The sequence below is a fragment of the Xiphophorus couchianus genome, chromosome 20 (assembly GCF_001444195.1).
Source record: "Xiphophorus couchianus chromosome 20, X_couchianus-1.0, whole genome shotgun sequence".
In the NCBI taxonomy this organism is placed as follows: Eukaryota; Metazoa; Chordata; class Actinopteri; order Cyprinodontiformes; family Poeciliidae; genus Xiphophorus; species Xiphophorus couchianus.
This window is the reverse complement of record NC_040247.1, coordinates 18837726-18864685: the sequence shown is the minus strand read 5'-3', so window position 1 is coordinate 18864685 and position 26960 is coordinate 18837726. Positions and strand designations below refer to the sequence as shown.

At 37.0% G+C, this 26960-nt stretch overlaps 2 protein-coding genes across 12 annotated transcripts in view; one reads left to right on the top strand and one right to left on the bottom strand.

Moving 5' to 3' along the window:
• Nucleotides 1-440: 440 nt before the first annotated feature.
• On the bottom strand, nt 441-7003 carry sumf1 (sulfatase modifying factor 1). The gene is made up of 9 exons (XM_028003316.1): nt 6702-7003; nt 6012-6185; nt 5830-5904; nt 4018-4100; nt 3741-3863; nt 3551-3665; nt 2452-2565; nt 2302-2361; nt 441-973 (listed from the first exon to the last, which is right to left on the bottom strand). The coding sequence occupies exons 1-9, from the start codon at nt 6930-6932 to the stop codon at nt 872-874; spliced, it is 1077 nt and encodes a 358-aa protein (XP_027859117.1). The 5' UTR covers nt 6933-7003; the 3' UTR covers nt 441-871.
• Nucleotides 7004-8528: 1525 nt separating this feature from the next.
• Nucleotides 8529-26960, top strand: part of LOC114135479 (inositol 1,4,5-trisphosphate receptor type 1-like) — an 84296-nt gene continuing 65864 nt past the window's right edge. For 8 of the 11 annotated variants that reach the window (XM_028002797.1, XM_028002794.1, XM_028002792.1 and 5 more), the window contains exons 1-4: nt 8534-8733; nt 9807-9921; nt 13126-13196; nt 26802-26911. In XM_028002797.1, the coding sequence (XP_027858598.1) occupies nt 9830-9921; nt 13126-13196; nt 26802-26911 (273 nt within the window). In that variant the 5' untranslated portion in view covers nt 8534-8733; nt 9807-9829. Of the gene's footprint in view, nt 8734-9806; nt 9922-13125; nt 13197-21650; nt 25429-26801; nt 26912-26960 lie in introns of those variants that run through there. The other 3 variants (XM_028002799.1, XM_028002789.1, XM_028002798.1) reach the window with 3 other exon arrangements.

The following is a 26960-nucleotide window of genomic DNA, read 5'->3' as shown; positions in this document are numbered from 1 at the left end:
GCTGCTCTGATGTTGAACTGAGTCTTAATAAAAAAGAAAAACATGTTTTATGTAGTAGTCTAACTATCTGGGCAACTGATTTCTTTTTTGTTTGCATTGGCTGTAAGCAATAGTCATCAGGAAAAAAAACAGAAATAAAGAATATACACACATATCACAGTGTGTACAGTTTTATTTAAACTGATTTGCCAAAATAATAATAATAAAAACATTGATTTCAACTTATTATCAAGCACCTGCATGCTAGAAATGCTTTAACAACTCAGTCCAGAAGGAGATTTGGACAGCTGAGTTTGTGGTTGGAAGTGCAAAACTTGCAAGTGGCCTGTAGATTGGAACAGTAGATATACTGTATATGCGGAGCTACTGCCCCCTAGAGGTTTATATTTGTAATGCATAAAAAGGGAAAATCTTACAAAACCCCAAATCAAGACAAAATGTAATTTTTCTGATGAGAATTTTTATTATTATGAACTCTTCGCTAACCTTAGAAAGAGACAAAAAATATGTTCTTATAGTAACTTTACACCAACCATATGGCAGAATAACAAAACCAAAGTTGTAGTCTTTGTTGTAAATGGTCCTAAACTTAAAAATGACACAGCTATAATAATAAAAAAGAAGCTGATATAATAAAGACTATAAATCTCATCTTTTTATATTTTATTAGAAAAAATGAAAAACACTTTCATAGTGTGAAATAGGATATTTACAGCAACATTTCCTATGTTTCCTTCTTTTGACTGTGGAATAATATGGCAGCAAAAAAAAACTGCCATAGCAAAAAAAAAACTGTGCCATCCAGTTCAAATCCTAGTAAACACTTGGATTACAGATAATAAGGAAGTCTTTATTAAACAAGCAGCTCAGGTTATTGTTTCTCCTGAGAAACACAGCGAAACCCCAGGTTGGAGGCTGAGCTGTCAGGGGTGTTCTGGCTCCGAGCCGCACATCGGTATCTGTAGCAATAAGACTGACAGAGAGGAGAGAAGATTACTCTCAGTCAAACTATAATCCTAAGACTGCAGTGGGAGTGATTTTAAATTAGGCTTGCTGCTGTGTTTTTCTTCTCCACAACTTTTTTGCACAACTCTAGAGCACAAACTGTTTTCTTTCACTCATGTCATGCAGAAGACAAACAGAAATGTGTGCTGTGAACTTTTATTATACAGCTAACTACAGTCCCACTGCATCCAGTGCTGCCGAATCTAAACATAGTTATAGTCTCCGGGAGAGGCCATTGAAAAGTGTGGGGGGGGAATTGTTTATGGGTTTTGTGGTGTTTCATATGGTGTAATGATAAAACATAAAATATTTATAAAAAGTAAATGGAAATGTTTGTATTTAGTAAAAGGTATTTTAATTAAATAAGTGGATATTGATGAATTGAGATTCCCCTGTGAATTATAGGTGGTTTGATCCGTCACAGCTGGCACTATTTAAGACGGCAGTTTCACCTGTGAAGGGTTGTTGATTTTTGTGTGAAGAATAAACCACTGCTGTCTTCCACCTGACTCTGCCTCAACGCTTCGTCCTCACTGTAAAATCCAACCGCGAAAGGCTACCCTGTTACAAGTGTCAAAGACATAACTTTGACAATACATAATTCATCATGTATTTGTTTTAAGTTAACGCTCATTTAAATTCCGGCAACGTCCTGCTAGGTTGATCATAGACATGAGGACAATCGTTTGCATAACCATTCATCTAATTTAACATCTGTCCTGTCTATCTCTTATCTCCATGAAATAAATGGTAAGCTTTACAAAATCTGATTAGCTTTCAGGCTACACTGTGTTTCAGTAGTGTTCAAATAGTCTCTTTTTAGCTTTTAGTATTTTTATATACGGTAATTTCACTAAACTCATACATCAATATACTTTAAACTCAAAATGAAAAGGTTGTATGAATTCGCAGGAGAACAGGTTACACAGCAGCTAGCAGCATCAAACCTTACACACCGGGAAGAAAGACCAAGCTGGATTTTCCCCCATTGTTAACAACAAGGAAGAGATAATAGCTGCAAAGCAGGACTGCACAGTATCTCTACACAAGTCTAAGTTTTCACTTTGCTGCTCAGTCAGTAACCAGGCCTGGTGTAGATGCTGAAATTGAATTAATCTTTCCAAAATATGCGGATGGACACAGCAAACTGATGAAATTTGCATAATCTATGACATTTAAAAAACGACAAAAATGTACAAACAGAATAAATCTGTAAGGGACAGAATTTATAATGTCCAAGTTAAGAAAGTATAAGACAGAACAATAATAATTACATATATAGTTTGCCATCTTTACCTTGTGGCACATGTATGACCCTCCTTTTTTCACCTTGTCTTTGCCTGAAGGGGGGCCAGTCTGAAAGACAAGTGAAGGTATTGTCACTAATATTGTCCAAAACTAAACTCACGACAGTAAAATAGAGAAAATCCACATTTTTGCTTTCACCGGATTTTGTTGGTGGTCTGTGGTGTGGTGAACGGTCCACCAGTCTGAAGTCCACTCCCAAACATTCCCCACCATATCATGTAGACCGAACAAGTTGGCAGGAAAAGACATAACCTGCAAAATATGGATGTGCAAGTTTTGAAAATATGCGATTGTTGAAAAAAATAGAAATACCATTTAATCTGAAGCAAGGCACAAGTATGGAAAAGCATCTTGTAACTTTTTCCATATAGGTTTTCTGCTGGTGAGCTTATTTCCTGCTTCCTCCTGTCAAAATCTCAGACTAATAAATTACAATGTAATTCTAGGCTATTTTTAAGAACAATTTTCTGTACATAGCAACAGCTTCTTTGCAGAATTTAGTTATTTTGTTGGTATTGATGCTACTCAAATAATCAGAAAAGAATTAAATGTGCTCCTAAAAGCATGCATTTTTAACTTCTGTGTTCAAGCTCACGTAGCGAGGCTTAAGAAATATTGTTCACCACTCTATATTACCATATTTGGTTATCTTATAATAAATCTCACATGCAGAACTTGCATGTGAGAGCTTGAAAGTAGCAATGATGCAACTTTGAAGTTCCTCCTTAAACTATCCAGAGCATAAGTTTGCAGATAATTTTCTTTTCTTTTGAGAAATGAGTGGTCTAATTTTAAAACAATGCCTGAATCATATTATTGAAGTACAGAGCAAACTCATTCAAAGTTATTTTGGGTATTCGTCCAGCACCAATTAAAAAGTTTATATATCTAAATTTTATGTAGATGTTTGTTTGATATGTCTATCTAACTCACATTTGCCCTTGCCAGACAACTAATCAATAATTGTTCTAATATGCTGAATTTTGAAGGTCTTGACAAATAAGCTTGAAAGAAACAATCTGTATAAGATTTGTCTTCTCCCCTACCAGAGAAGATATAAATCAGTTTTACATCGTAAAGGAATTTGCCTTTGTTCTGAGAACTTTGAGGTGTTGGAGTAAGTTTGTAACTGGAGTACATTCCTGAGACAGAGTCTTCTCCTACCCAGTCTGGAATATGAAATCTTTGTCACGCCCACAACTACAAAACTTTCCCCTTCACCTCTTGTCCCACTTACAGGAGATGTTTTGACGTATCCGTCCTCTCCAGAGTTGTGCACGGGAAAATCCCCTTGCCACAAGTTGGCGTAGTGTCGTCCCTTTGGGTTCAGTTTATTCCCCCAGGGGTAAAGTCTGAGAGGAGATAAAGTGCCCCAGTAGGTTAATTTCAGGCACACTCACACTGCACAGTCATAACTCACGGCCCACCTGTCTCGCAAGCCCCCCCTGCAGGCGTACTCCCACTCAGCCTCAGTAGGGAGTCTCTTGTTGGCCCAAGAGCAGAAGGCGACAGCGTCAGCCCAAGAGACGTGTACAACTGGATGATCCAGTCTGGAGAAAACAGGTGTGTTTTCCAAGTATATTTTCAGTGATTGTTACTCAGACCTCATTAAATAAAATAAAACATTAAAATAATGCATTTTCAGACTGAGGGTCTGTGCATTAAAATGTTATTTTACCAGGCACGTAGTAATGTTTTGGCTACCTGTCTGTGATGTTCGAGTCTTGGCCCTCAGGGTGATTCCAGTTGGCCCCTTTGACTGGGAGCCACCAGGGGGCCGCCGCCACCTGATAGCAAAGAGATAATAATAGTTGTAACTGGTTAAACTTCTTTCATCCATTATCTCTTCAACTTTATTTTTTTGTTCATAAATTCCTGTCAAAGTTTGTCAGGAACTGCCTTGGCAGAGTACAAATGTCTCTACTGGTTTCCAGTGCTGCTCCGCTGGTGTGCCCCCAGTATCGTCTCAGCCTTATGATCAGGCTGCACACGACGAAGCAGTAAATACGCGGCTGTCTGGCTTTCGTCTTTGAGAGCAGGAACATGTAGTATGTCTTCCTGCCTACTTAAAGTCATAAAAACTATGACCTGAATGTCTAGCAGTAGGAACTTGAACTGTGGATGAGTTACAGTCGGGAAAACACCTTCCAAAATTAGAATTTTGTGAACAAAGCTACACAACAATGAAAGATGTTTAAAAGACAGGACATTTTATCTGAGGTTCTAGTTTTTCACTGTCATAAAGGTGCAACTGTTTCTGGTTTCTAATACAACCTTTTTACATTGCCCTTATGAACGAACAGATGTAGATTTGAGATTTTATTTCGCTTTTGGTTTTAAAGTATATTATTCTAGTTCTTCCCCACCTTGCTTTTTTATTTTTCATGCCCATGGTTTATTGAAATGGTGATGCTGCAGCAACATGATGCAGACTAAATGATCTGAAAATGAAATATCTGAAGGATTTCAAGAACAAATGAAAACATTTTCCCCAGACATTAATTGGCCTGGGAAAAATTATACAGTCATTTGTAATGGTTAGAGACCCCAATGAACCACCGTGAAAGCCATTATTCACAAATTAAGAAAATATGTAACAGAGACAAACCTTCCCAGGAACCAACACAACTCCAAGACGGCACTGATGACCCACCCAGGAGACCAGGTGAAGATTGTGGGCTTCACCTACCCTGATTAAGTTCAGCGTTCATGATATAATAATAAGAAAAAAAACTGAGATAAAATGATATCTATGAAAGAGTTTGATGCCCAGAACTACTGCTGAACATGAAGCCCATCTCACATTTACCAAAAAAAAATGTCTAAAACAATCCTGGAAAATATTCAAAGGAATGAGGAGTTCAGAGTGAAACTTGTGGAAGGGGTGCTTTCTTTTATACATGGAGTAAAACCAACACAATGTTTCAATAAAAGAACACTAGCAAAATGGAAAATGAAAGTTTTGGCTTGTCAAAGCCTGGACATAAATCGGACTGTGTGGCTCGTTTAAAAAAAATCTGCAAAGATGAGCCCAAAACTCTTCCACACTTAAAAAAACAACAAAACTAATTACAAGCTATTGTAAATGAAGATAATGCTAATTAGGGTTACTTTTATCCCACGTTATCTTTTTCTTCAAAATTTTTTGTGATAATCTGAAACATTTACCTGTGACAAAAAAAGCAAAAACATTAGAAATCTGTAAGGGGACATACATTGTTAATTGGAAGGAGTCGTCTCAGGAAGTTGTGAGCATCGTAATATCTATATATCCTGTACCCTTAATGTTCAAACAGGCCCAAAAAGCAAGAGGCTGAAGTTGTGTCTAACTTCAATAAAGTGTGTGTGAACTTCTTCAGCTGGTGGTATTTCAACAATAACAGTTCTGAATAAATAATCATTTCCCACCACTACTAAGGTCCAACTTCACATGTACCATGTGTCCCTCATTTTGTTGTCTCCATCGACATAAGAAACTTAGAGTGACCTTACTCATATCTGCATGATTATACTCACTGCTTGTGTGATTTGGCTTTTGACAGATTCACTCAAGATTCCCTCAAACACAAACGAGTCTCCAAATTTCTCTGCCTAAAATCAGGAGGAAAAACAAGTTTATACCCAGAGAACACTGCAGAATTACAATAGCATCTAAAATGTACTACATTTAAATATCTTAAAACAGAATTATTTGATACCTCAGTAACATAACCCGTGGCTTTGATGAAGCTCTGGAACTGTTGGTTAGTTACTTCCAGTACATCCATGTAGAAAGAGTCAACGTACACTGGTCTCTGTGGCGCCTCGCCATCCTGGGGGATACCTGGGTCATCCGTTCCCATGAGAAACTCTCCTCCAGGTATGAACATCATCTGAATGGAGAGGAAAAACTTCAGCTGTGCTAAAACCAAACCATAAATTTATCAGAAGTGTCAAACACACACACAACAGAGGTAAGCAGCAGTTTCAACTGCAACATCCAGAGCTGACTGTAAAGAAAGTCTCAAAAGTGACTAATACCAGTTTGTAGTCCACCACAAGCTGAAACTTCTATTTTATTATGGAGAAACAATAAAAGTCACATTGAAATATTAAGCAGTCCACTGGCAAAGCAATAAAGCAAATATGACTTGCAAATGGTCTCAGCCTTCAAAAGTTTTAAACTGCATTTCTCAACAACTTTATCACGTCTGCTGTGTATTATGCTGTTATTTAACAAAGCTGTATTTTGACTGAATTACACCAAAGTGAACTCTATTTGCTGATAAGGCGCCTTTGAAGGCATTTATTAAATCTTTGTAAAATGGGCTGAATACAACTGCATAACACACTTTTCAGATTTTTATTCATACATACAAATCCAGGTTATTCGTGTCAACCCTTCTAACCTGAGAGATTTTCTCATTAGCAGCTGCTGTGTATTTTACAGCAGGCTCGCTCGATGGTCGCTCCTCCTTCGAGTCCGCAGCACCGGAGGCGGCTCTCCTCAGCCTATTGCAGCCGCAGCCCGCTGCTCCCTCCGTGGAGGCGGCCTCTTGCTCTCCTCCGCATGAACTCTGAAGACAAACTCCTACACTGACGAGCACTACCACTAAAAGCAAGAGAAAATAGCGTACCATTCTGGCAAGTCCCCTCCAGTCGGGATGTGCTCATGTTGATACTCTTACTTCCGCAAAGTCACGTGGGAAGTCAGCTGATCTGACTGGAAGAAAATTTTAACTCTTTACTGAAGGGGGTTTCTATGTTTCTCTCTTAGATCAAAACCTAGTTAGATGTTGCATGTTTTGTTTCTTTTAATGACTAAAGGACTGTAGAAGGCCCCGGAGATGATAGTGAAGGGAGCTAAGAAGGTCAGCAAAGTTTCACACACCGCTACAAAGCAGTACATGTACGTATCGGGTGCCGTTTGTAAAGTCACACAAAATAAGCAGCAATATTTTTATTTGTTAGCCTGTCATTAGAGGGAAAGAAAGGAGTGCTCATTTTTCAAAGTCTTATTTTCACCGTGCTATTCATACATTTATAAATGTCGTAGTTCCAAAATAAATATTTAATTCACAAGCTAAATATTTACTTTACAAACTAAATGTAGCTTACAAAAATAATTATTTAGTGAGGAAGCTACATAGTGTCCAAAGCAAATATTTAACTCCAAATTAAATATTTCTTATTTTAAAACTAAATATATAGTTTCAAAGTAAATATTTATTTTCCAAAATAATTGTTTTCCAAACTATTTATTATTTTCCAAGCATGAAAATAATAAACTATTTAGCTTGCTTGCTAAAAATATCGAGCTTGATAACAAAATTTTAACAAGCTAGATTTAGCTTGTTTGCTAAGCATAGCTAACAAGCTAACATTGTAGCTTGTTGGTTAGCACACCAAACTAATAACAAAATATTTAAGTTGGTAAATAAATATTTTGCTTGCTAACTAAATATTTAGATTGCTTTATAAATTTTTAGATAATATGCAAATTAGCATGCTGACATAAAAAGCCGGGTCTCGATGATATAAGCTCCTGCTGTTGACTAGTAGTTTAAATAAAGTTTTTTTAGTCATTGATTCTTTTCCTCTCCATATGTCCAGTGTATTAGCTGAAAACATAGAACATTTTAATGTTTTAACTGCTGTACAGATGTTTTGTTACAGCTACTGAACCAAATATGCTACTGTGATCTACAAGAACTTTTCCAGTTCACTCTTAAGTTGCTTTAGGTCAAAGTTCTTACACAAGCAATATATTGATTCATTTCCTTCACTAATATGAACTATGCATTTCTCAAAGACCTGTAAGTTTTAAGGAGTTGAAGCTTTTTTTCCCCGTTCTATATTTTTTCTGTTCTTTATAGTGTGTTACTTTTAAACACCTATTAGTAGTCCCACCAATGAAACAGGATTACAAAATAGTTGTTTTGCTTTGCCACCCAATGTTATTAGGGATCCCCTATCTGGCATCCCGTATAAAAACTCTCTGCAACCGCCCCTGTTTAGACAAACAATTTAGAGCAAATAGACACTGTTTGCCTTATGATAAAATAACAATACACCAATCTTATGTGTTGGTGATCATAAACACTGATTTATTTGTTTTTTAGTGTTTTTTGACGCTGCTGCGGCTCCGATTTCCACGGGGTAAAATGAAACCACATTTCCCAGCTATCAACACAGCAGGCGCCTAAAAGAAGAAGAAGAGAAAGAAGTGGCAGCAAGCCAGGCAGCTCAGCTCAGTCAGCGCCTGCTGCCCGCCTGCTGCCTCAGCGAACGCAGACACGGAAAGCTGTCAGAAACAGGACTATCGGAGCCGCTGACGGCTGGATCTCAGCACTTGGTCCGGCGGAGAGGACGGACACAGTCATGCTGGCTCTTCTGGTTCGGAGAAAGCTGATCGCCTGAGCTGAGTGCAGCACTACCGAGGTAAAGTTGAGCGCACAACTCTCACAGTTCTGCCATCCTCTCTTCCTACCTCCGATCCTCTCCCCTTCTCTCGCTCTCTCTCTCTCTCAGCGGAGAAAAAAAACACATTTGTTTCTTCCTTACATGGTTATTAAGACTCACAGCTGAAAGCAGATTGCTTTATACGCTCACAAGTAATCCGCAGAGACCAACTTTGACGATAGGAACCATTATGAGTCACGGGCAGCGATTCTAAAAGTTTTAAAGTGAATTGTTCATTTTGGTGCTTGGATAAACAATCACATCAGCCTGATGCGCGACTGTTCCGCCCCTATTGTTCGCTGTAAATTGTTTGGTGAAATTTTATTTCCAACACTGCTCAGTGTCTCTGACATGGTGAAACTAAAGCTTCCTGCAGGGAGCCTCGGTGGGGATGACCTGGTGCAGGTGCAGAAACCTTCCTGGTAGGTGGCTGCAGTCCCCTAAAGCCGCAAAGCAACATCAACAGGTTACTGTAACATTTCCATTTCCAGCCGGTTCTATGCAAATCCAATCAGACAGGCAGGGTTGTGTCAGCTTCCTGGAAAAGCTATGAGTACTGAGTGTTATAACCACGAACTGGTTAGCTTACCATATTTTATTTGGTAGGTTAACACAAAATAATATATAATTGTGAATTGGAAGGACAAATGAATATTTGTTCAATAATTATCTAGACTAAAAACCCCAGTAATATATATATGTCAACATGTTTTTTGCTGTTTATGAGATGACTTCTGAAGTGAATTTCATGCATGTGATTTTATTCAGGCGTATTAGTTTAAAGCCCAACAAATAAAACATTTTATTTGCATTTTTTTTCCCTTTGTTTTTATGCTTATGCACCGTTTTGGGTTTGAGAACCACATAGAATCCCATTAAAAACATTGAAGTTTTGGTTTTAACGTGAGAAAATATGACAGGGGTGTAACTACTTTCACAATACACTGTAGATGAGCCTGATGTTGGTCGAACTTTGTAAAAGCTATGCATAAAAAGTAGCAGATTTTATTATTTATTTTTTCAATTGTTTATCTTCTTGTCATCTTTTCTAGGTGCTCTGTAATTGGTGTCAATCATGTCGGATAAGATGTCCAGCTTTTTGCATATTGGGGATATTTGCTCCCTGTATGCAGAGGGATCCACCAATGGCTTCATCAGTACTCTGGGGTATGTTTTCTCTAACTGACCACATATTATATATAATGTGTATCAGTCTGCTTTCTACACTTTTCTCTGTTCTTTTGCACCAGAGGTTTGATATTATTAATAACGATGAAAAGCACACCTTTTTAATTAGTTGTGTAGGTGCAAGAATAAGGACTGTAGGCTGAATAAGCTTCCACCTTTCTCATCTCTGAAAGTGTGAGGAGGAAGGGAATGTATGGGCATTAGAGGCAAATAATAAAGTTTGTGTTTGAGAATGTAGCAGCAGGATGGCAGGTGTTTAGGGCAAATACTACCAGACAAAGCTCTAATCAATCCAGCAGTCTCCCTGGCATCTCATTGTATTGCTCTAACTATTTAATAAATAATATTTAACAATTTTTTGAACAGAAAATATAGTAAATAAAATATACGTGATATATACTCTATGCACTAGTGGATATAATTCATCCTCAGAAGTTGAAAGGTATCTACCATTTGTAATGGAATCAGGACTAACAGCTCAGAGTCCTGGTCCTACCCACGCCCCCTCTGCCGGCTCATGAAAAATGGAACGACCCACTACAAAGACTGAGTCATGATAAAGACATCGTGGCCATTCTTACATGCAGGCACTTCCCACGTAGAGTTATACACACTCTCACGCAGTAAAACCCACTTATCTGAAAAAACTGTCATGAGAGCTTTGGCCAGAAGCCACCCACTCCACAAACAAATCCAACTTCACTGGATTCTTTAGGTCATCTGCCCTCCAGGAATAAGTTATGCATAGAGGAGAGAAAGCTCTTAATATCACAGTGTTTCCTTCTGAGATGTTTTCAGCATCAAACTGCAGACTGGGTCCTGTGAGACAAGTTAGAAATATTTCATGTTGACCCACCAGCTGGAAAGGTTTGAGATGTTTAGAGGTCATACTAATCTGTTACCAACCACAAACCTCTGAGGTGAATTGTCAAGTTTTACGTGTCAGCAAATCGTCCTCACTTTATATCCAGGCCTCTTCTGCTCGTTCCTTTTCCTTCAAAATACTAAGGAGGAGTTTTTTCCTTCTGTTGTACACGTTCTGCTAAATGGGATGTGGGATTTGGCCTCTGTCCCAGCTTGTGTTGTAATAGGCCGAAGATAAATCTGTCACAGAACATTCAAGTCTGCTTATTGGTTTGTTTATTTTTTGAAAGGAAAGATTGGAAACAAATATATGATTTAAACGGTCAGATGTAGCAGATACTAAACTCAGCAACTGCCTGTTATTGCATTTGCAGATGGCAGGTATAAAACATAGAGACCCATTGAATAAACTTAGAATATTCTTGAAAAGTTAGTTCATTTCAGGAAATTTTTACACTTAGTAAAACACATTATATATATTAATTACACAAAGACGGATGTTTGAAGGCCTTTATTTCTGTTAATGATTATGACTTTCCTCGTACTGTTAAGAAAACACGACATTTAAAATTAGAATATTACATCAAAGCAATAAACTCAAAAAATTATACAGAAATATAGTCTTACTAAAAAGTAGGTTTTATACCTGCTTAAAAGTGGTCAAAAGGTACTTTTAATCTGACAAATCAACCTAATTGAATATGACTGTAAATGCTCTGTATAAGTGTGTATAGTTAAATCTGGCTTCGACTTACAGATGTTTGGATGCTCTCTGTTAACATTAACCGGTTTTGCAGCTGGACAAAATCTCAAATTGAAATTGTCATTGTAAACTACACTCACCATCCTCTTTATTATGTACACACCTCTAGTGCAGGGTCTTCAGAAATGCCTTCATTTTTGATAACGTAGATTCAACAATGCTCCAGAACAATAGATATATTGACATGATCACATCACACAACTGCTGCATACCTATGACATAACTTTCATGCTGTTCACACAAATTCGCAAAGGTGTTTTGAAAATCCAATAAGCTTTGGTTTAGAGACTGAAAGACTGTTTCTAGGGATGGACCACAGCATACAAAATGGTGTTATTGTAGTATAAATGTACATCTTTCGTAACCGATATCCTCAAATACCTCTAAATGGTAATTCCATTACGTTTAGTAGGATCTAAATGACATTTGGCTGTTTTTTGTCCACTGAAGATGCCAGACAGTTTCTTCTCTGTGTTTATTGAATTTGCACATTATGGAATGTAAGCAGCAACCATTTCAGAAAATTCTGGTGAAAATAACATGGGCAGCAGTCCAAAAACCTCCTGTAAGCACAGAGACCATCAATGTTGACTGCATGTGAACACTAAGATCATCGGTGCAGCCTTCCATTCCTCCAGAGCAGTCACATGCCGATCCTCACACTGTAGCTAAAAATGTCAGGAAGAGTTGCACCAGTCAGAATTTTGTGCCTGATATTCTGATCTCTTTTCTAAAGTTTTTGAATTGGCTCTTTCCTTAAGATCTATAATTAAGAACATCATGTGTTTTGTTTTGTTCCTCCATGCTGAGTACTAATTAAGAATTTATATTATGAGTGACAGTCCAGCCTTGTTTGAGTGAACAGCTGCTGTAAAATGTGGTTTTTCTATTGTTCTAAGCTAAGGCAAAGGAAAAAATGGTAACAGACTGCCCGTTTTATTCTGTCTTTAACGTATTCATTAAGTATTTATTCAGTTAACACAAAGAGCATTTCAAAAATAGCAGTTCCTGGGTGTATTCCCAACCTTATCGCTGAGACTTCCGAAAGCCTCTACATTTCCAAACACGGCATGTTTCATGATAGATAGAGATTAAAACCTGAAAATGATTTTAAAAAAAAGAGCAATTTTGCCCTGCTCAGCTTTATTTTTACCTGCTAAAATGTATGCTCTCTCTCACTTTCTTGCAGCCTGAATCAATCAAAGACATGTCTTTTGTCTGCTTTTGGAAAATACAGATTGTTTAATATACATTCTCATAACTCTGCCTGATTAAAATTGTGAAAATCTCTCTTGATTAATAATTAGAGCTAGCATTGAGTCTTCACACAGTAACCGCATCTGTCCTGAACAGGGTTGCTGTCGGTGCAACCTGGTAAAACTAGCATATACTTCGTTCACTATGATCCAGACCGACATTGGTATGGGCCAATTAAGATAAAAATTGTCCAACTTAGTCAATAGCTCTTTGTATCTCCTAAAGCCCCAAAACACAGATTTTCTCTTTTTTGTGGGTCAGCTGTGTATTACACTGTATTATTTGTTTTACTTTTACAGCTTGGTGGATGACCGCTGCGTTGTCCAGCCTGATGCCGGGGACCTCAGTAATCCCCCAAAGAAGTTCAGAGGTAAGAAGCAGTCGACTGCCTTTTTATTCTCTGGTGTTATAACCCTGACTGCAGTCTGTTAAGACTGCAGAGTGTGTTGGAGACAATGCTGAATGTGTTGTGCTGTGTCTCTTTGGTGATGGCCACAATGTCTCTGCCCACTGGACTTCAAACAGACCTGCCTTTGTCAGTGTTAATGATGTGACTGCACGTGTGTGTGTGTTGGTGTGCGGAGTGGGGTGGGCGTGTGTGTGTGCACGTATATGTGCCAACATATTTGTGCATGTGTTCATTCCCTGCATGTGTACTTGCTTACACATTTCTGTCCAAGTAAGGCCAGATAGGTAGAATCAGCACTGATGGTGATTAGTTGAAACAACAAAGCTGCTATATTTGTAAAAGCCTTGAGTTGATACTTTTCCTGAACTTCCTATTAATATACAGGAAGTAAAGCTTGTGACCCACATTTCTCAGACTGGAAACGTCACTCAATAGAGGCATGGCACAGTGTCCTACTATGAGCGTATGGAGTTACGACAACACAGGAGAACTGCAGCAGAGCAGCTTTTTCCATAAATACTTTACTGTGCAAAAGCTTTAGACCACAATCTCCTTCTTTATTTTTAATTTGCTTCCAAGGACCCAGTGTCATAAGCTCTAGAAAATGGTTGTCGTCAGTAGACCTTTTTTCTCAATCTTATTTCTCACACATTTTCTATCAAGGACTCTAAAGTTGCACTTTATTTATTAGATTAAAATTTTGTGGCTAATTTCTGATCTCTGGTCTTTGTGAAGTTTTGACCCGCTTCTGATTTTGACCAATTCTGGTTTCGCTTAGAGACAGATAAAATACAAGAACACCATTCAGAAAATGTTTTTCTTCTCTTGTTCCCATGAGCAGTCGTTACTTATTTGGAGTGTGTGCGCATAACAGAGGAATCACCGGAAATGGGGTTTTACTAATATCCTACAAATAAAAAATTAAGAGTAATTTTGCACAACTTATATTGCTGCATCGAACTAGGTTTTGATACTCTTGATTTTTGTCACTGTTGGAGACAGATGATGTAATCAAGTCCCTTTTTAGGTTCAGGCTGCTTTGGTTTTGTTGTGAACAGTTCTTGCAGAAGAGTAAGTCTCATACAAATATGTAGAAGAAAACTGAAGAATATGCTTTAAAGTTTTCTCTCTCAGGTCAGCATGTTACTTTACACACACCCTTGAAATGTCTTCTTTTGGCACAAGCAACATTGGGTCAAAGCAACTTAATATACAGACTAATCAGATTTTGCCTGATTGGTGCCTGCTGACTATAAAAGTAATTTGGTTTAGTCTTATTTCATTTAAATATGTAAAATATAACAGTTTTCTGGTTGTTTTTATTCATAGAAGCTTTTTTCAACAGTCTGAAAACAACTTTTGAAAGGACTCTTTGAAAAGCATCTATGTACTCCTAATACTAATTCCTTACTTGAGAACCAATGCCATAGAAAATGTATTTCTAGTCTAGGGCAGCAACTAACAATTATTTTACTAATCAATTTATTGTGATGAATAATTGATTAATCAGATTAAAAAATTTAACATTCTGCAGATTAAGATGATGCATATTAAACAAATAATTTCCTTTTTGAAACAAGAAAATAAATATTTGATTGCTTAAAATGCAACAAAATGCATTACATACTGTAAGTCTGCACCTCATCATTTGTAGCAGAGGATGCATCTGCAGCTAAAAACTTTAAATATTGGAAATCCCAATCTGCTTGAGTTAGCATTGATACAGTGTAAGACTAATCTGTTGACTATTGTTTGGAATAACCAATTGGATAGCAAAAGGTGTTTAATAGGAGTTAATAGGAGCGTTGCAGGTTTACTGATTTGTTGAATCTCAAGAGGCTTTTTAGGTCCAGTCAAACTGAAAATCTTTAATTTTCTGTCAACAGCTAATTTCTCTGTACTGTATATCAAAAGTTTTGTGTCATTTATAAATTCAGCTAAAGCTGTGGGAAAAAGTGGTATGTCCAATAAAGAGCCAAGGACCACATTTTAAATGTGTTTCTGACTTGAATTGCAGAGCATTTTAAGGAAGAAAAAAAACTTCTAACTAAAAATGATTAGCTTATGAACAACATAAGGAATAAAAAGCAGCACAGATTCAAAGGAAAAAATCAATTGAAAACAAGGATAACATTTTATCAAGATTATTTTACAAGTTTAAAATAACATTGACTTGTTGAAAGTAAAACTTTAAATAACAAGAGGTAGAATACAGTCAAACGTTTTCCAAATAAGTTGGGTTTTGATGCATCAAAAAGGAAATGTATGAGGAAACTCCTAAATAGATATAATTTGCATGAGGAAATGATTATACAAAATGTATGCACTGTACATAACACTCCATGTTTAAAGGGAATTATTTACCTACAGTGTTTGCATACTTACAATCTTTGTAATGCTTTTCTTTTATAAACCAGAACATCTGTTGCTGCTACAGACTTTGTCACACATCTACATTAGTTGCCATAGATATTTCATTTCCATTACTGCACTTGTTATTTTTAAAGCTGTGGCATTAAGAATTAGTTACTTATACATTTTACATACGTTGCATAGCTACTGTTGTACCAGTGTCTTCTAACAAATGCGTATTCAGTTTAAAGTAGCTGAAATAAAGTGAGTTGAAACATGTTTATTCCCACCAAACAAAACCAATTTCTCTCTTGATTCATACAACAGGCTGCAAGTTGCCAGCACAGTAACGTGGGCTGTTGACTAATTAAAGAGCAGATTACACGTGGGTGTCACGTCCTGTGAGAAATCCTAAAATAGTCAAAATGGTGCTAACCTTGAAAGGAAACTGTACATGTGGGCATCCATTTAAATATTTATTATGAGAATCCATCCTGTTTCTGTGTAAACAACATTTATTGGCTGAGAAACAACCTTTTAATTGCTAGTTTAAAGTGGTAACTATAATAGCTATATATATAAATTTTTATTAATACATTCTTACAGATCATTGAGAATTTTTTTTGTCTTGGAAATGGCATTCTACGTTTTTTAGAAACAACAATAACCTGAGTAAATGCAAAACGTTTAATAAAGATTTTTTTCAATAAGCATAAAAAAGGTTTCCAAACCAACCTGTTGTCATGATATGCTTAACCACAATGTTTTGATTTAGTTTCACTGGCCACACCCAGACCTGATTACTAACAGAGCTGTAGAATTGAGAATAATTAAATATAACTGGTTTGACAAGAAGCAAACTCAATTAAAAAAAAAGCTACGCATCATGCTCTAATCTAAAGAAATTCAAGAACAGATGAGAAAGGTAATTGACATTTATCTGAATTTAGAACAGTCATGGTGAGCGCCTTGTGCTTGGTTACTTGTTGCTCTTTGGTCAGTGTTTATAGTTGAGTGTTGTTTACCATCAGGGCATTGCCTCAATTGCTATGTTTAATGGTGCAGACAGTGGTGATTTCTGACATGAATGATATGGGCAAATGCCCAGGGCATTATCTTTTTAGATAAGCAGAACAAAGAGTTTGTTCTGCTTTTAATATTGGTTAAATTTATTTCAGCTCTAAGTATTTAATATCTAGGTGTTTTTATGGGAATGTGAATCTTTCAGATCAATTTGATTAGCAATTTTGATCATATTTCACATTTTATTGTGTCATGTAGCGCGGGGCGCTGGTCTTGGTCTTGACTTGGTCTTGGACTCTAAAAGTCTTGGTCTGGTCTCAATACACTCTGGTCTTGGTCTTGTCTTGGTCTCGGGTTAGGTGGTCTTGACTGCAACACAGCCTACAGCCACCGTGAGCAATGCTGTGTTCAGACCAAACGCGGGTAGAGCGTCAGGGGGGGTCAGGGGCGTCTGGTTTACATGCAAAGTCAATGTGGACGTGAGAAGTCTCCCAGATCTAGTGCTGCGTGTTTGAAGTGTTTTGAGAGTTCGACGTGCATCCGACACACACATCTAGATTGTTAAACTCACCAAATGCACAACACCTCTGAATTATCTGGTGAATTCAAACACAGACATTCTCTTTCTTTCAGTAAATAAAGCCAAGACACTCTCTCAATATTTCATCAACCATTGTACAAAGAGATCAGGAGAGGGGGGAAAAAGGCAAGAGGCTCCTCCCCACGCATGTCTAGAGCAATTCTGATGCTCAAAATCACAGTGCACAAACATCAGAGCAGAGGTGTTGGATGCATTTTGAAGCGTGTTTGGTCTGCACACAGCATATGAAGACCAAATAAGAAAAAAAATAAAACAGAAGAAAATTATTTTAAATTGGGATTTTAATGCTCTGGATCTGAAGATGTGTCACTGCCACAGTAGTTACGCTTCCAGCCAATGTGAAATATTAAGTTGTTAACAGGTGTCACTTTATTAACAGGGTTTGGCTGTTAGCACATAATTGTTTGCTTCAGCTGTAGTAGAAAGACTATATTAGCAGCTGCAGCTCGTGTGTGGCCAGTTAGACGTGACCCACTCAGGCTCATCAATCCTTCAGACAGTCTGGTGAGAGTGACCTGGGCATATAGAAGCATATCAAACACAGAGGAAGTGAGCTAGCTTTAGCCTGGCGCTTCAGAAAACTTCCCTCTATGCAAAGATCTTCAGCTGCAGTGAGATGCCTGGTTACTGAAGATATTTTATGAAGCTGCTCATGTCTTCCAAGACTTGTTAGAACATAAAATTCAAATTTCATTAATACATAAAAGTTCTTATTTTAATTTTACAAAGAACACAATCTAATTTTCATTTTTCCCCTTTTCGAGTAGCTGCATAAAATAAATTTAACATGAGAGCATTTCAGCTTTGTTATTGGTATTTAACTTTGAAATTAACTTTGAAATTAAAATATAGCTAGCAAAAAGTCAAGAGACCCTTGACCTGATATCAAGGGTCTCTAAATTCTTATGTAAAACTTAATTTCCTATTGTTCTGAATATGAGTAGACTAAATTGAACAAATGGGTACAAATTGGCTCAAAATATTCCATCACTAAGTGAAACACAGACTGTTTTGAAGCCTTTATTTCTTAGTTATGGGGATTTTCTGCATGCAGCTAATAAAAACATGACAGCTAATAAAAACAGCAGTCATGTTGTTTTGATGAGACTCGTTTTGATGACACGAGCCTCATCAAAACATTAAAATTTATTAAATAAGTGATAAATAAATAATACATTTATTAAATAAACCCGGCTTTGTGAGTTTGCTAAAGTCACCCTATCATAAAAAAGTCGCATGTTTTTTTGCCACATTTATGGGCTTCAGCTTCTTATTTAGAAAGCTGATGGCGCCGCAGGTGAAAACAGCCATTAAATGCCACACAAACATTCAGTCTTCTAATTTGGGTAAAGGTTCTAAATAATACTTGACTTGCTTTCAGTCCTTTATCTTGAGTTTAAAGTATGTCCATGTGGGTATACTAACACTTTGTATTTAGAGTCATATCTACTATTTGCAAAGTGTGTCACTTAAAAAAAGAGCTGCGAACTGAAAGGTCTTCATCTTCTCTATGATGTTCAAGGAGATGCTATCTGTCCCTTGGAGACAATCACTGCCATCACAGTAAATCCAGACTGGCACCTTTCAGCTCTGAGTGGAGCTGTCAAGTTTACTTTGTGGACCAAACTTCAACAGAGATCCTACCGAACCATCTCAGCCCCTCAGATAAGTGTATTACAAAGTAGTTCAGTCGTGTATTTGTACAGTCTTGTGAAAAAGTCTTTTGCCACCTACAGGTTTTTACTGTTTGTGTGTATTTTTGTCACACCAGAATTTTTCAGATTGTTAAATAAATGTTAATGTAACCAAAGAAACCTGACAACATAATAGTAATCAATTATTTTGTTTAAAATAAAGAAATAGCTTAAATAGAACCACTCACAACATGAAATAGGCTAGAAGATCTCAAAACATAGAGTTACAGTATATACACATCTGAAACATATTTAGTGATATTCTTTGTCCAGAAAGGTCACACAACTATCTCTAAGACATTTTGGGACTTCATGAGAGACAAACGGAGAAAACATTGAGCAGAGAAAATCTTCCCTACAGTCTCACATTGATGAGTTATCAAGGAGGTCATGCAGAGCTCATTTACCTTGGTTAAGGTTAGAGTTCATGATTCAACAATAAGAAAGACACAGGGTAAAAAAAATTGCCTCTATGGGACAGTTCAATGAGGCAACACTTGCTGAACAATAGGAACACAAATGCCAATCTCACATTTGACAGAAAACAGCTCGATGGTCCCAAAGATTATTATTTGTGAACTTGGGAGACAAAAGGGAAATGCTTAGGAAGGTGTGCATTCTGCTACATCTATTGTTGAACATACATTTTTACTGAATTTAATTTTATTTTCTATTTTGTCATCTATCTACTTGTGATGTTGTGTTTGTTGTGAAGGACTTTGGTCAGCTGAGGCTGTGGCTGTTGTAACTGTGTTGTACAAATAAACTTTGACTTGACTGCACAACATATCAGAAAAAGAGCCTCACACCGAAAGAAAATCCTGAAGGAGGATATCAGGCTGTCATCTCATCGCACTGAAAATATGATGAGAATCTTCACAAAAATGTATTGTGTTTTCTTTTATCCACACTCTTCTCTACCAGATGTTATGAAGTTCAACCAGAGGTTTATGTGATCTTGCTGATAGAGAAGCATGCAAACCAGACTGCAGTCAGACTTCCACTCTAGTAGAGAAACTATAATTGTTTGTAAGTCTAGTGGCAGCTTAGTTAGATGTAGAAATTATTTCACTAATTAGGATGTGCATATTCTCTTAATCATGATTCATTTTAAAAGGTTTGGCAGAAACACACAACATTCCCAAAGATCGTAGCTTTTACAATAATAAGTTTGAAGGTTTTTTAAAGTTCGTAGACTACTTTGATCTTTTGGTTATATCTTCATGTGTGAAGATAAAATGTGTTTTAAAAATACAAACAAATAAGATGACAACTAAGCAAAATTTCCAGAGTGATGTCATTAAATGAAGAAGCAAGCTATAACAAATGTATGACAACCATGATTCTTAAAAAGAAGAAAATACATTTAAATATGTGCATGTGTTCCTCAAATGAAAACCTCTAACCAACATTTCATAAAAGAATGTCTGCAATACCAAATGTTCATGCATTCAGGCACAAGCTGCATGGGACCTGCATGTGTTGGCATGACTCTACTGCAAACCAGTACATCTAGGGATAAATATTGCTATGCTGTGTGAAGGCTTCTACTCTATTTTTATTTGAGTTTAACTGAGAGATGCAGTACTATAATACTTCATTGAGTTAACTGAGGTTCAGTGAGTCACAATCCTCAAACTGTCCAAATTCTTTCTGTGCTTTAAATATAAGCAGTGGTTTTGTTTGTTTTTTTGCAGCATGTCAACATAATACATGCATCAGATTCTGTCGCTCGTCGTGTTTTTCAGATCCAGTGCCTTCGCTTTCTCTGCTGTTGTCTTTTCTTTGTTTCCCATCATTATGTCACACTTGTTCTTCAACCCTGTATAGTTCATAGACATTGCATATTTGTAACATTCAAATCTGCAGCAAACATGCTGTACATGCTGTTTGTTGGAGTTGAAAAGCTCCTTTACGGTATTGGCTAGTCCTGACCTGATTAGCTCATTTTAGATGAGAGTCTTGTAGGGAAACAGAAAAGTGTTTGCACATGACACTGGAATTACTCCAATTAGGCAATTTCCAGAGCGATTAACTGTAGTCAGCAAGGATTCAACTAAAAATAGTCATTTTTAAGAACTGATAACTGATTTGAAGCAGGTGCTTCTATGAAGCTACGGTAAAAATGATACATTAATCCCCTCAAAATGAATCCTTTGCTTGGTCCTCTTGGCGTTACTGTCACTGCTGAGGTATGCTTAACATTTCCTTCTAATGTAAACACAGCTCTCGCCTCACCACTATAATCTCTCACATGAAACCTGTATCTGCACTCTGAAACATCTGCTTTGGTAACATTGTGCTAAAATATTATGGGACACAAATCATTACCAGCTCATGGGTGGAGCTGTGCTGAACCCTATTGTGACATGTCCTAAAGTTATGTCCTGCCAAAAAGCTAGGTATCAAAAAAACACTTCTATTTAAAATTAAATATCAATGCAAAAATATTGATTACATTTTCATTCATACTTATTTGAATATTAGATACAGAGTAAAACAGAGTAAAATTTTATTTTAGCCCTTAATCTATCATTAACTATCAGTAACTTCAGCTTCACTAGTAAGTAATTAGTTAAATGTTTGACTTCATTAGACTTTTAGGTAAAAAATAAATAAATAAAAAAAGTATATATATATACAGTATATATATATATATATATATATATATATATATATATATATATATATATATATACACTGTATATATTTATATATTAATAGACAAGTGTATAAAAATTATTAACAAACAAACTAATTAGCGGTGCTCAAATGCAAAGATGGTGAAATGCAGAGAAAATTCTTCAGCGCTGCTTTGTATTATCTAATTGTTGTGATTCCCACTGTTTTAAATGTCACATTACTTGTATGAAGGAGGGTTTTCTTTGTGGTCATGTTGTTTTGCTACGATTTTAAGTTGATACTTTTATATAATGAGTTGTTATTCTTACATAATAACATAAAGGAACCTTGAACTTGTGGTAATTTGCTGCAAAATGTACAGTTTCATTAATGTATGTTTGCCACCGGTAATATTTCATTTAATTCACTATGCACATGCATGTAAGATTAATGCCAGAGATGCAGAATCAAGAAATCAGTTTAACTGAACCTGACTGACACTGTGAAGTAGGCTAGATGTCTAAAAGCAACACATAATGCCATGAAATAAAGTGTTACGTGAACAATAAGAAAATGCAAAGCCATTTCTAAGTAGTAGGGAGTGTAGCAAAGCATAGAATTAACTACAAATGGAGAAAACATAACAAACCTGAGAAACCTGAGAATGACTCATTGAAGAAATCACAGAAGAATCTAGAAGAACCACTGCAGGCCTCATTTGCCTCAGATTTCCAAATTCAAATTTGCTGTTGACCAAGCAGAAGACAAAGTCCGGTCTCACATTTGAACTTTTTGGAAGTCACTCATCCTGTTAAATCAGGAGAGCAGCTGACACAGCATTCCAGGGAAAGAACATTATACTTTTAGTCAAACAAGGTGGTGGAAATAGTGATGGAAAATGTCCAGCCAATAGGTCAAGTGCTGTAGATCAGTGATCCAAAGTCCACCAGTAATTCAACATCTTGGCACAAAATAAAACTGTACAGTAAAGTATTAGAGTGGTGTAGCCAAAGTCTGGACTTCAATCCTGTTGAACTGCTGTGGCATAATCTCAAACAGGAAGTTATACTTGAAAACCACCTAATTTAGCTGAATTTGAACCATTCTGCAAGGAAGAGCATTCCTACATTCCTCCACAGAGACGACTTTCTAATCTATTTTGTCTAACACTTGATGGCAGTGATTACAGAGGCTGGTACAACCATCAGGTTTAGTGAATTGGTGCTTTTTCACACAGTCCCGGGATGGCTTGCATATCTTTGTTCCCTTCTATAAATATCTTTTTAAAACAGCGTCTTTTATTTACTCAGGTCATAATTGTCAAATAATAAAACGTCCTATAATCTGAAACATGCAAGTGTAACAATAAAAAAAATGTCTGAAGAAATCTCAATTGTGAGCAATTGGAGCCTAACGATGTAGTCAGAAAAAATAAATCACAGTTTTGTTTTTAGTTCTGCTTTGCTTTGCTGGTTCTACTTTTTAAAAATAATTACACTAATTTCAATTGATCATGAATCATACTTTAAATTAAAATTTAAAAGGTCATTAAAGCTGCGATTGTCATTTGGATGGAAGTGTGAATTTTCTATGCTATTGAAAGAGGTTTAATGTTGTTATTCTAATATTAGCCTAGTTATGTTCAGTTTTCCCTCCTTGTCCCTCCTTAACCAAACTCTGTTGGTTTTACAATCCATTACTGTTGCTATTATGTATTCTGTGCTTAAATATCTGCAATTTGATGAAAAGATTTAAAGAAAAAATGAGAGCAACAATAATTTTACTCTTCTATTAATCACATCATGAGCTGCTACACATTTTAAAACAGAAGTTTTAAATGTGTTTAATTACTCTTTATAAAACATACACATACACTGTCTGACATTAAATCAGAGTAAAGATTTCCACTTTTGGGTCACTTACTAAACTAAGATTGTTTTATTTTCTAAATTCCATAATATTGAGAGAAGGGGATGTTTGTATTTTTATTTTCATTTTCTTTAAAGTCAGAAGTCTACATACATTTCCTTAGTATTGTCAAGAACTGCCTTATAAACTCTCTGTCTTGTGTTTTGTGCATCTTACCTCAAACTTAGAAAAATACTTTTTGACCCATTCCTCCTGGCAGAACTCTTATGACTGAGTTTTGTTTTCAGACCTACTTGCTCACATGCACTTTTTCAACTTTGCCCAACAAAGTGTCTTTGAGACAAAGATCTGAGCTTTGTGATAGCTGATCCAAAATATTGACTTTGTTGTCCGCAAGCTAGTCTGAAACTGATTTGTTACAATGCTCAGGGTCTTTATTTATATGGAAGATCCATTTGGGCCTAAACTTTAATTTCCTGACTAATGTCTTGAGATTTTGTTTTATTATTTCCACATAATGTTTTTTCTTATGATGTCATATTTCTGGTTAATTGCAGCAGTGCATCCTGCAGCAGAATGTGGCCAAAAACCCAGGATTTTCTCTCTGCATACATTTGCAAGCTATAGTCTACCTTTTATGTTGCTTTTGTACTAATGGCCTCTTCCTGTCTGACTGACGTCTCAATCTACGTAGTTTTTCTTTGACAAATGACAAGGTCATTTGCACTTTTCACACATTTCACACTATTATTCGTCCACATCTGAGACACAGAAACTGTCTCCTTCCTGAATGTTGTGATGGCTGAAGATGATTTTGGTGTTCCCGGGGTGTTCATGCTTGTGTATAAATGTTTGAATAGATGTGCGTGGTACCTTTAAGCATCTTGAGGTTTTCACAAAGATGAAATGATCCACTTCCTATCATATTGGCTGACTTTTTTGTGGAGATTTTTCCATAATTTCACACAAGAAATCGGTATGTTTGAGGTGTTGGTTGAAAATATGTTCACTCGTTTACTTCCAATAAACTTAAGTGTTGTGAAATAACTTATCTTAAAATGACAGAACCATGTTATCATCATCTAGGCTGTTCAAATTCATTATATTGTTAACACATATTGTTAGTATGTAAACCTCTGATTTTGAAGGAAGTATTCTGGCATTAAGTTAACAGAAATTATTCTGTAATTCTAACTGATTTAAAGGAGGAAAAGTTTCGTCTAATTTATTTCAAGACTGTAAAAAAACAGGCTATATGTGTTTTTAATGCGATGCATGTAAATATGTGGTTTCAACTGTAAATGAAGCATCCAACATTCAGATGTCAGTTTCTCATTTTCTCCACTGTCTAACCTTCTTCGCTGTGTTTTACATTCTTTCACTCTCTCCTCGTCTTCCTCATTTGTCTTTCACTTCCCTTTAATTGTTTTCCTCTCTGAATTATGCATCAATCTGAACTCAAACATGACTGATGAGAAAGACCACTGGGGCAGTGGATGGCTGGAGAAGATTTAGGATATTGGGATCTTTTTAGTCATGAGGGAACAAATGGTGTGTGTGAAATAGTTAGAGGAATTCAGAGAGAAAGAGAAGGAGGGATGACAGAATATGTGAAGGGGGAAAACAGGGAGTCCCCACCCTCTCCCCCTCTCTTAAAGTCATCTAACTCCCCTTCTCTTGGCTGGCCTTATTTGGTCATGTTACTGCGACTCCAAATGAAGTTCAGAGACATAGAATAGGGGGAAGGATGGACAGATTGTTCTTTTCCTCCTCTTTTCGCCCACTCGGTAAAGAAGGAGCAAAGATCTGATAGGAGATAAAAATGAGAGGAAAGCCAGAACTCAGAGGGAGGAGACAAACCCAGCTCTGCAGGAGAAAGTAGTTCATCTGTTCCTGCTAAACAAAACTTGAATCCACTGTTAAAGTCTTCCTCAGTCCTGGCGAGCTGCAGAAGAGGAACTCTCCTGGGACAGAAGAGGAACTTCTCTCATACTCAGTCCACATGCAAATAAAAGGCCTGGTTTCCCTTTTGGTGGGTTTCTGCGCAGCATATGAAAATTAACTCTACAATTTGGCGCTACTGATAACGGCAGCATCTCCTCGTTGCCCGTGGTTACTCATGCCGGCTGACCACGCCTCCTTAACATGCCCTGTCGTAATGCAAACAGAAGCGCTGATGTTTTATGTGGCGTTATTGTCGCCGTCTAACCATAGGCTGTGACCACATTTTGAGGAGGTGGTGCAGGTTGATCGCACACACAGATGCAGGCCGTCTCTGCATCCGTTGCTCCTCCCCAGAGCAGAGAAAGGCCTTTGATCTCCTTTCAGGAGAATTATTAATACGTGTTTGAAGTGCAGGCACACGCATGGCCACATCAGTATGCACAGAGAACAAAGATAGTTTACTAGTTTCATTTCTGACTTATAATGCTGATGTTTTATGCTATGTTGTTTTGGGAAGGCCTTTATAGTTTGCATACATTCAAACTCCCGTCACATTTATAGCCATCTCTGAAGATTTGTGAAAAGTTTTTAAAAAGATTGTGATTTTAATTTCAGTGACATATTCTCACACTGACATTTTTTTAAATACAGCTTTTAGTTTTTACATTTTGTTCAGTTTAACGATATGCCATAATCTAATGGGAGCCTTTTTAGTGGGACACCTTTATTTTATGTCTTTTAGTGTCAAAGAATGGTTTATGAATAATCAATGATCTTTGGTTTTCTTTTGGGTATTGGTTATATGGTGCGCCCTGCCTTTTTCCCATAGGCTGTTGGGAACATGCACCAGTCTCCACTGCCAGGATTAAGCTACATTAGAGCATAGTTAACTGGATGTACAGCTAATATTTCTCCTATGAAACCATTGTTCCACCTGAGCTGTCGATCCCTGCAGCGCCTCCAGTGTTAACATGGTAATCTTTGGTGGAAATGGCTTCCATTCCTGGACTGTCACTTCAACCCGACCTTGCCTTAAACTCCTCCTGAACTTTTTTCCTGACCCGTTTGCTGTGCTCCTTTATGTTGCTGCTCATTCGCTATCAAATCTCTGAAGCCTTCACAGAACAGCTGGGTTTAAACTGAGGTTTAAATGTACGCGTAATCATTTTTGTAACAACATGACTGTGATAAATAAGGCTGAACCCAAGTCTACTTTGCCACCACACAGTGTGAGGAGGATTTTAAATGAGGTTTGAATACAACTCCAATGATCATTGTTCTTCCACTGTGGAACGATGATGCTGCAGTAATTCTTTTTGCACATCTTTACCAGGATTGCTGGTTATTGTGGAGAGGAGGCTATGTGTATTTTCATGTATTCCCCTTTGTCCTGTCTGTTTTTTTATATGATGTTAATGAAGCGGAACTGATTGCTTTGTGCCTTTTTTTTTTTCTGTGCAGACTGTCTGTTTAAACTTTGCCCCATGAACCGCTACTCAGCCCAGAAGCAGTTCTGGAAAGCAGCGAAGCCTGGGGGGAACACAGACACAGTGCTGCTCAACAAGCTCCATGTAAGCTATGAAAACAACACAGTTATCTCACAGTTACCACAACACACAG